General features: G+C 45.7%; 3 protein-coding genes across 3 annotated transcripts; all 3 read left to right on the top strand.

The window, feature by feature from the left end:
- Positions 1 to 1,448: 1,448 nt before the first annotated feature.
- On the top strand, positions 1,449 to 4,048 carry LOC101780380 (auxin-binding protein 1). The gene is made up of 5 exons (XM_004962817.3): positions 1,449 to 1,710; positions 1,860 to 1,966; positions 2,464 to 2,664; positions 2,829 to 2,896; positions 3,643 to 4,048. The coding sequence occupies exons 1-5, from the start codon at positions 1,539 to 1,541 to the stop codon at positions 3,743 to 3,745; spliced, it is 651 nt and encodes a 216-aa protein (XP_004962874.1). The 5' UTR covers positions 1,449 to 1,538; the 3' UTR covers positions 3,746 to 4,048.
- Positions 4,049 to 4,512: 464 nt separating this feature from the next.
- LOC101779977 (auxin-binding protein 4) lies at positions 4,513 to 7,150 on the top strand. Its single transcript, XM_004962816.4, has 5 exons — positions 4,513 to 4,743; positions 4,990 to 5,096; positions 5,455 to 5,655; positions 5,865 to 5,932; positions 6,870 to 7,150. Exons 1-5 carry the CDS (start codon positions 4,632 to 4,634, stop codon positions 6,970 to 6,972), a joined length of 591 nt encoding a protein of 196 aa, XP_004962873.1. The 5' UTR covers positions 4,513 to 4,631; the 3' UTR covers positions 6,973 to 7,150.
- Positions 7,151 to 7,714: 564 nt separating this feature from the next.
- LOC101779578 (myosin-7B) lies at positions 7,715 to 9,076 on the top strand. Its single transcript, XM_004962815.3, has one exon. It carries the CDS (start codon positions 7,715 to 7,717, stop codon positions 9,074 to 9,076), a length of 1,362 nt encoding a protein of 453 aa, XP_004962872.2.
- Positions 9,077 to 10,393: the final 1,317 nt, after the last annotated feature.

Below are 10,393 nucleotides of genomic sequence, written 5' to 3'. Positions count from 1 at the left end.
AGCAGACGCAGAGACGGGCCGGCGGGGTTGTAGACGAAGTAGTCGATCATCGGGAAGGGGAGGCCGCCGCGCACGGGGACGGTGTAGTGCATCAACAGGAGCACCGCGCCGTCGTGGGCGGCGGCGGCGTCCAGCGGCTCGCCCTCTGTCGGGCTGTTCGGCCACTGCAGGTAGAGGGAGGACGGCTGCGGCGGCTTCTTCAAGCTGAGGCAGACGTCGAACGGGTCACCGCGGGAGTTGGCGAGGGAGGCCGCGGTCGGGTCGCCGGTGGGGAAAGATTCGTCGTCGCGGCGCCTCACGAAGCGGTCGAGCATCATCCAGCCTGGGAACGCGCGGCGATAAGCCATGGCGGGGAATTTTGCCGTCTTCGGCTCTTCCAATCCAACAACCCGCTTTTTTGTGGAGGTGGTTTCGGTTCTGAGTCGGATTGGAGTTGGGCTGGGCCGGAAACCGAGTCCGTCTGCGGTTACCGTGCCTGTCTGGTTTCGTTTTCCCTTTTCCTGTGTAGTACTCTCTCTCTCGCGAATTCCTGAGTCATATATAGGCAGTTCAAAATCACTATCCCAACTATTTAACAACATATTGTCCATCTTAAAAAATAAACTATAAATATAGCTAGTTATCAAATTTATGTTTTTAGATCTAGTTATAATATCTGCGCCCTGGTATATAAACAAAGCCAGTAGTTAAACATCATCAACCGCCATTGAATCCACCATGGAATATATTTTAGTAGTGCATATATCTGCTATTATAGATGTTGTTATATTTTTTCTTAAACTTTGTCAAATTTGAACATGTTTGACTTGGGGGAAAGAAGTACTCCAGTCAGTTGTCCCCAACACCTAGCTTTAATTAGTTACTAATTATTGTTGTAACATCATCATATCTATAAAAACTGAAGAGAGTATTAGGGCAATCCCAATGGGAGAAATCAACCTGATTTCCATAGTCTAGGATATTGTATCAAGAAATCATCCTTCACAATGCAACTTTTTTATCTAGAGTCTAAACAAAAATCCAACCAATCATTCTCCCTTCTAGTACCAGATCCTCTGTGCATCATGGAGCTCGAGTGATGGGTAGCAGCGGTGCAAGCGTAAAGAATCCAGTAGTAAGTAAGAAGAAACTAATTGGATCTCCCCAATGCAGATTCGCTGGTTTCTTGGCTCATTGGTGCGCGTGAGGACTTGGTTTCCTCTCTAAGAAATGGTTTCTCTCTCCATAATAAATCTACTGCCAATTGCTTAGTTGGCATGATAATTAAGAGGGATAGAAACTATCATCAATGTCCCATTGGGACTGCCCTTATTTGAATGCGGCATTTGTGTTGATTATATAGAATTATTGGTGAAATTGAACACCCTTGGAATATAAACATCATTGGCGAGTGGTATTGTAATAAAGGTAACAAATATATTTAACTAGATGCCCTTCAATCTGAACAGGCCAATCCATGCAGGGGCGGTGCAGTCCATGAACGGCTCCTTCTTCCTCCTCTCGTTTTCTTCCTACCCTTCTCTTCTTCCTCAAAATTCATGGAGAGGCTAAAGGGAGCTCCAATGTTCAAGGGTCGCATTCGTTCAAGTCGTGCTGCGCCGGTGAGAATGGTGCGCGGGGCTCACTTCGCCGGCGCTGGCCGCGCGCTCCTCCTCCTCGCCGCCGCCGCTGCGTCCTTCCTCCCGGTAGCCGAGCCGTTCTGTCCCCGAGGTGCGCCTTCCCCCTCCCCTCCTCTCCCTTGCCCCTACCTCTCCATTTCTTTCTCGAGTTTTCCTCGAGCTCCGAAACCTGCTACTCTTCCCCCCTTCTGCTGTGTGGTAGCAGCATGCCTGATATGCAAGTGCATCTGATGTGTCCAGACGATTCTCTGGTGAAGGATATAAGCCAGATGCACCAGAGCAGCTACGGGATTGACGGATTCTCGCATATAACCGTCGCCGGCTCACTCGCTCACGGGATGAAGGAGGTGAGGAAACACTTCGGATTGGGGGCCACTCTGTTTATTTCCCAATGGATACTAGCATGAACAAGTGTCAAGACTTGTTCTCCTTTTATGCTATGAACTGGATTCGGTGGACATTAGGCCACCTTGAAGCATGGTAATTGCTTGCTTTTATGCAAAAAACTCAACAATCTTTTACTGCACTGTTCGATTGGTACTGCTCGGAGTTGAATAGACTTAACTTGGTTTACTCACTGATGTGCAGATAGTAGATACACTTAAATTGGTTACTCCTATTTTGAACAGCTGATTCACAGTGCAGATGATACTACGGTTTCTTGCTTAGTCAACAATTTTGGACTGTACTGTTCAATTGGTACTGCTAGGTGTTGAATGGACTTAATTTGGTATTACTGATGTGTAGATATTCTTCGATTGATGAGTTGTATTTGAATAACCGCTTGACATTGTAGATGGTATTATAGTTCTTTCCTGCTTTGCCATGAAATATTTTCCTTCAGGTGGAAGTGTGGCTTCAGACTATAGTTCCAGGAGGAAGGACGCCGATCCACAGGCACTCCTGTGAGGAGGTTTTTGTTGTCCTCAAAGGGAAAGGCACGCTCTTGCTGGGGTCAAGCACGCTCAAGTACCCAGGGCAGCCTCAGAAGATTCCTATCTTTCAGAATAGCACATTTTCGGTCCCTGTAAATGATCCACACCAGGTAGAGTGTATTTTCCATGTGCTTGATGTCTCCTGATTCTAGTGTGCACCAAACTCTGCTGTAACTTGGGGTAGATTTCAAGGTTATGTTGGGTCAATTTATTCTTTATGTCCAGGGGATTGTTTTATATGTAAGTGTTTACGGTGCCTTGCACTTTGTTCCAGGTCTTGAATTCTGACGAGCATGAAGATTTGCAAGTTCTTGTGATCATATCGCGCCCACCTGCAAAGATGTGAGTATCTCTCTTAAACGCTGTGTTTCTTGTACATTCAACAACATATGCTGGACTGATTCATGCATACTGACTGTTCAAAGTTCAGATTAATCTGTGACTAGTGTGATACAAAAGTTTTCTTGGTGTTTCCATTTTGTTCAAAGCTTATATCAGAAACATACAGTTAGGAGTTCTTGTCAGAACCTTTTGTTCATGGGCATGTTTGGTTTACTGCTCATCGTACCAAGCCAAAATTTTGTGCATCAAGGGCATGATCAAACAGACCAAAAAAAGTTGGCCTGGCATGGTAGGGTGAAAAACTGAAAATGCATTTTATCCTTGTTTCAGATAATAATTGTTCCTATTCCTAGCCAACAGCACTCAAGATTTTATAGTATTTGTATTTCATCTAAACCTCTTTTTCCAAAGCTTCAAAAAAGCGCAGTTTTTTCTAAAATGTTTATATTCTCAAAATTGGTACTTCAACATTATCACAAGATTGCTAGATATGCTATGTACCTGAGGCTGCATTCAGAAATCTGTATCTTCAATGGTATCTCAATACCTATTTCTGTGATTCATTGGTTTAATGTTTCCCTTTCACTTTGTTATTGGTGTCACCATTGCTATCTCTATCTGTACCAACTCCACCTTTCTGAGTTCTAATTGTATGCCTAATTATATCATAACACAGCTAGAGAGTAATTCACATTCCTTTGTTCTCTTGCTCTGTTTTTCACCTTCAGCTACATTGATTGTCGCAGATTTCTATATGATGATTGGAGTATGCCTCATACAGCAGCAAAGCTGAAGTTCCCCTTCGTCTGGGATGAAGGCTGCTTACCAGCACCTAAAGATGAACTCTAGGCCCAAAAGTGCTTGATGCATTTTATCAGCTTCATCCATATCCTGCTGTAACGAGGTCCACGCCTACCTGTCATATGTCGTTGTTGTGTGTTGTGAGCGTTGTCAGACATAGTTCTGTATTGTGCCTCCATAGGGAAATTGCAATCTTGCCATGGTTTATGAACCAAAAAAGTTAACAGGCAATATGTGCTGTTTCCAGTCCACTGCATTAGGAACTAACAAAGGAACCAAAGAAGTAATTGATCTCCTCAAGTTGCCCTTGTTATTTTGTCTTAACAAAGGAACCAATGGTTGCCAGTAATATACACTCAGCATTAGGAATGGATTCGGATCGGATACACATGAAATCGAATTCGGGTAGCTATTTGTCACATTTTAATTCGAATTTGAATATTGTTGGATATGAATACAAAATGGATGTTGAATTTGGATTCGCATTCAAATACCAACTCAATTTAAAAGATGACAAGTATAAATTGTTCAACATGTCAATTAGTGAGTTTTACAAAAAAAAACATGTCAATTAGTGTTGTCCAATTGCCAATGGCCAAAGGGTAACGTGATATCTATGCTTGTTAATCAATTGTGCGATGTACGATCACGTACCGTAATATCGTGTCATTGCCATACTAGATGTACCATAAAATCGAGTACACACTCACTATAGGAAGATTTAGAATCGAGGAATAAATGCCTTTCGAAAGGAAAAAAAAAAGAATAAAGGAGTATAGGCGCTCAATTCTGGAGGAGCCGCTGTTTCTAGAAGGCTCCGTACTTTCCAGAAGCAAACCAGTAAAGCAAGAAGAACCCAGAAGTGCAAAACGAGGCGTAAATAGTCGGAAACTGCAGGGACCAAAACGAAAACCAACAGCGCCGGAGAGCAGACATGGCCGCCGCGGCAGCCCGTGGGCCCCACCTCGCCGGCGTCGGCCGCGCGCTCCTCCTCCTCGCGGCCGCTGCCCACTTCCTCCCAGCAGCGGAGTCATCCTGCCCGCGAGGTGCGTCTTCCTCCCTCTCCCTCCCCCTTCATTTCCTTCTCCGGTTTCTTGAAACTCCCAAACTCGCCGCTTGGCTTGACCTTACCTCCAAAGATCGCGCTTGTCGGGTCTGAATCAGAAGTAGTTCTAACTAGACTCGTTGGATTTAGGAGGTTCTGTGCGGATTCGCGATAGACGCGAGCATCTTTCTTCTGCTACAGTTGTACTAGCAAATCTGATGTGTATCTGATATTCTGATGTATCCAGACAACTCACTGGTGAGAGACATAAGCCGGATGCACCAAAGCAACTATGGGAGGGAAGGATTCTCGCATATAACGGTCGCCGGCGCGCTAGCTCACGGGATGAAGGAGGTGAGAAGGATTTTTTTTTTCAATAAACGGAGGAACGATTGAAAGAACCCATTCGGCTCAGTGGCTAATATGTATTTCCTCTTGTTTATGTGCTGAACTGGTTTTGGTGCACATTTGTGGAAAGTAACTGCCACCTTGATTCATGATAGTTTCTTGCTTCAACGTGAGCACAAGAACAGAACAACACTGCTTGATTGATGTTGCTATAAGTTCAAAGGGTAATTAGCTGTGCAGATGTGTATATATGCTTTCCTTGATGAGTCATATTCAAATAGCCTATTAGCAGTGTAGGTACTATTTCATCAATTCTAGTACAGTTTGGTTCTTGCTTAGTTCTATGCAACATGCTTTCTTTCAGGTGGAAGTGTGGCTTCAGACATTTGGTCCGGGCAAAAGGACACCCATCCACAGGCACTCCTGTGAGGAGATTTTCGTTGTTCTTAAAGGGAAAGGCACTCTCTTTCTGGGGTCGAGCTCGCTGAAGTACCCAGGGCAGCCACAGGAGATTCCTGTATTTCAGAATAGCACATTTACAATCCCTGTAAATGATCCCCACCAGGTAAAACAGAAGGGTTGTCATGGTTGTGTTTTTTTTTTGCCTGATACTCTGATGCCTTTTGTCCTGATTTGCACAACTCTGCCGATTACCTGTTAGGGACTATCTGTTGCTGCACCTTAGCTACATTTCAAGATTATATTGGAACTTCTTCTGTTGTTAGGAGATTGATTTCTATTTTAGTGTTTACGTCGTATTTCTCTTTATTGCAGGTTTGGAATTCTGATGAGCACGAAGATTTGCAGGTTCTTGTGATCATATCACGTCCACCTATCAAGATGTGAGCATATCTTACTTGAACGTTGTGTTACTTAATTGATTCAGTAACATAGTCTGAACTGATTCATTTATACTGACTACTTAAGATTTCAGGGTAACATGTTTCTAGGTTGATACATATGTGTGCTGTGAACCTTGAAAAAGTGTTGTTGTTGTTCCCATTCTGCTCATGCATATACCATAAATAGTATACAGTTAGGAGTTCTTGTCTGAACCTTTTGGACATTCCTAACAGCACAGTTTTCACAAAACTTGATTGAAGGGAAGGGTATACAAATACATATTTACCCTTGTTTATGAGTAACTGTTCCTACTCCTAGCCTACAGCCATGCTCTAGTAACATCTATCAAGATGCAGTAGAATTTTATTTCATTTAAATTGTAAGTCATAGTTGTTATGATAGACGATAAAGTTGTAGGGACGCATAATGAAGACAAAAAAAATCTAGAGCAAAGGCCTATTTTGGGCAGCATAAAAACCCTCACATCATTGACATCTTCTTTTTCAAAAACTTGAAAAAACCTTGCAAATCTAAAGTGTTGGTCTTCTGAAATAAATATTGAACGTTATCACAAGTTTACTAGATATAATATGTACCTGATGCCTTATTCGAACATTTGCATCTTAACCTATCACCTATATATATCGCTATTTATGTGATTTATTGATGTAGCCTTTTTTTCAGTAATTCTCCATCAACATGATACTGTTATTCATATGCATGTCATGATCCCTTATGCTTTGCTATCGATATCACTGTTATTATCTGTACCAGTACCACATTTTATTTAATGGTGGTCCCTAGTAATATTTGATTATACACCTCGAGAGTAATGCACATACTTTTCTTTTGCTTCCTCAGTTGCAATTGCAACTGAGTGCAATTCAAATACGAGTAGCCGACAATGTTTCTAAAGCTTGATTTTACTTGCTGCAGATTCATTTATGATGATTGGAGTGTGCCTCATACAGCCGCGAAGCTGAAGTTCCCCTACTACTGGGATGAAGAATGCTTACCGGCGCCTAAAGATGAACTCTAGGTTTAAGTGTTTGCTACAGTATATCAGCTTTCTTCACAATCCTGCTGGATTACGATTGACATCTACTAGTTGTATAATATAATAGTTCTGTGTTGTGACTCAGGAACATATGCATTTTTGCCATGGTTTATGAACTTAAGCACTTCAGAAGTAGAGCCAATATTCATCTTGTCCACCAGACGGAAAACTCATGATCATTTCTGATTCGCCGTACAACAGACAGGGCCACCCTGTGCAACGCGAATCCCAAGAGCTCTCCATAACAAATTCACGAAAATTCCCGGTCTCTAATTAAATGCGGCGCAGGACGCGATAAGCCTCCGGTGCATCCGGGCCGTCCGCGCCCACTCCCATTTCAAACTCTCCCCACCCACCAACGGTCGCCTCCCAAGCCCACGGCACCCCCAAAGCAACTCACTTCCATGTAGGCCCTCGTGGAAATCGGCCCCGCAGGTCAGTGAACCGCCCCCGCCGCATAAATCCGCGCCGAAACCCCGTATCATTTCCAATCCATTCGCAGCCACAAACAAACCCTAAGGCCGCCGCCGCCGCCGCCGACGCCGCCGCCATGGCCAAGAAGAAATCCGCCGCCGCAGCCAATGGCAACGGCAACCACGCCGCCGCCAATGGCAACGGAAACCACGCCGCGGCGGAGGAGGTGCCGCCGGCGAAGGCCGCGGAGGATGCGCCGGCGCAGGAGGCGCGGGACCGGAAGGCGGAGCAGCTGAAGGCGCTCAACACCATGCTGCTCAAGGAGGCGACGGAGCGGCGAGGGCAGGTGGCGGCGCTCACGGCGCGCCTCGACGAGCTCTCCGCCGACGACGCCGCGCTGTCCGCCGCCGAGCGCGCGGTGGCGCAGGCCGCCCTCGCGGCGCCGCTCCGCGCCGCCGCCGACGAGGTCGCCGCGCTCCGTGCCCGCCTCGCCGCCGTCCAGGGGTCGCTCCGGGACGCGGAGTCGCGGGCGGCGCGGGAGGCGAGCGCCAGGGGCGAGGCCTACGCGCGGCTCGAGGAGGCCGCCGCGGAGAGGGCGCGGTCGCTGAAGCTGCTCCGGGAGAAGGAGGCGGAGGTGGCGGCCGTGTCCAGCGAGGTCGCGAGATTGGAGGCCCTGTTGGCGGAGTTGCAGGGCAAGAACTCCGAGCTCTTCGGAGAGAAGGGTGAGCTGGCGGAGAAATTGGAGGAGGCCAAGAAGGTGGTTCGGGTGGTGTCGAGTGAGAAGATGGAGGTGGAGAGGCACCTGCAACAGTTCAGGAAGGCAGCTGAGACTTATCGGGTGGAAATGGAGTGCAAACTGAAGGCAAAGGTGGAGGAATTGAAGGTGCTGGGTGCCAAGAAGGTGGAGATTGAGGCCAGAGTAGAGTCATTGGAGACGAAGCTGGTGGCTGCAATGGCTGAGAAAAGGGAACTCGAGGCTGAGGTGGTGGCAAAGAAGAGGGAGTCTGATTTGGTGAAGGGAGAAAATGATAAGCTCCAGTCTGAGGTTGTGGCTGCTGAGAAGAAGCACACAGTTGCTGTCGCAGAGGTTGAAAGTCTCAGGACGGAATTGGGGACAGTGCTGACAGCGAAAGAGGCTGCTGCTAAGGCATTTGATGCTGAGAAGGCCAGACTTGTGGGCGAGTTGGAGGGCCTCAAGAGGAAGTTGGAGGAAACCCAGGCTGACAAGGAAGCAGCCGAGGGAGCGACTCGTGAGAAGGATGCTCAGGCCGGTAAGCTGAGGGCCGAATTGGAGGAGCTCCACACTTCCATGTCCCAGCTCCAAGCTTCCTGCAATGATCTTGACATGAAGCGTTTGCGCCTGCATGATGAGAAGAATTCAGTTCTGAAGGCTCTGGATGCTGAGAAGGCTGAAGCTGTAAAGCTGAGCTCAAAAATTGAGGAGCTCGAGAAGTGCAATGGGAAGAAGGATGGTGACATTGGGAAGCTGAAGGCAGCATTGGAGGAAAAGAAGGGGAAGATCAATACCCTGAGCAAGGATATTGAGCTGCTGCAACTCGCAGTGGCTGAGGCTCAGAAAAGGAGGAAGGGTGGCATCTGGACATGGCTGTATGCTGCTACCACAACCATGGTGGCTGCCATTTCCTTCATATATGCCACCAGGTCCAATTGAAGGGCTGCTAGTTTCATTTTTTACTTTTCTGCATTTCTTTTGCACCCTTACTGATATGTAACTCAAAATGCTCATGTTGCTATCCTGCTGTATTGCTACTTTGATGAATCAGCTGGTTATGAAATGAAGTTAAACCTTTGCTTGCATGGTATAGTGTTTGTTGTGCTGTGGTTGCTGTTCCTTGGAATGTGTCTTGCCTTAACATCCTTTTTTTTGCGAAACCTTTAACATCCTGTTATGATTGTTGGCTGTGCACTGGTCAGGGGTCAATTCAAATACTTGAATTGTACTAACAGTTGTCCTGTTATTGGTTTGCAGAATCGATGTAAATTTTTGGAAAGCCCAAAGGGTGTTAGCACTAGGTAGTCATTTAGATGTGTCAATGTTGCAACTGTGGCTTCTTTGTTTGGGTGTGATGTAATACAAAGAGTTCTATTTTCTTTCAGTGTTGATGCTTTCAAAAACTTGCTACCTTTTGTACTGATATCATCAATCAAGTTGGTGTGCTGTCAATAATTTTTAAGTTGTTCTCTCTGACAGCATCACGGTACTAGCATGATGTGTACCTACTACAAGAACATACTCTATTACATTAGTGTTAATTAGTTGGTATTGAAATTTAGCATTGAAACCCCTGTTACAACCATACTGCGTCCAACATTGCAAGACAGATCTCTGTAAGAGGCAAAAAGTGCCCAGGTTTGTTGGTCATGCGGGTAGTGTTGGTGAGCAACTCCAAGAGTATCCTAAAATTGGGTTCTCCTAAAAAAATTTCCCCCAAAAACGTATCAATCTACAGCAGATCGCTAATAAATTGACCCCAATATTTCAAAACAGGCCACGCCATCGTATTAGGCCCATCAGAAGGGACAACGGGTGTGCGGGAATCAGGATTAGGGGAGAAACGCCAACGCTAAAATATACGCGGCGGCAGACTGTTTTTTAGCGTCGCTAAAAAATTGGGAAAGGTTTGGGTGGACTGTTGGAGTTCGTTTTTTCTCTTTTTCTCCCTAAAAAAGATATTGGGGGTAAAATTAGCAGTCTTTTGGAGTTGCTCTTAGTCGATATTAATATATATCATTGAAACAGTTGCTGTAATCATATTGCGTCCAACGGTTGCATGATAGATAGCTCTTCCAGGTAGAGTCGAAAAAGGCTCAGGTTTGTTGTTGGTCATGTAGGTAGATAATTGCGGAACAATTGCTGAATGGGGAAAAAGAATAGAGATTGGGTACTTGGGTATGTGTGTTCTTAGTTCTTAAATCACCGCCTGAGAGTTAAGAGGAGTAGAACTGGACATGTGACTCCTTTGTTGTT

The sequence above is a fragment of the Setaria italica genome, chromosome III, assembly GCF_000263155.2.
Source record: "Setaria italica strain Yugu1 chromosome III, Setaria_italica_v2.0, whole genome shotgun sequence".
Lineage (NCBI taxonomy): Eukaryota > Viridiplantae > Streptophyta > Magnoliopsida > Poales > Poaceae > Setaria > Setaria italica.
Note: the sequence above shows the minus strand (reverse complement) of the source record. Positions and strands in the feature narration are given on the sequence as shown.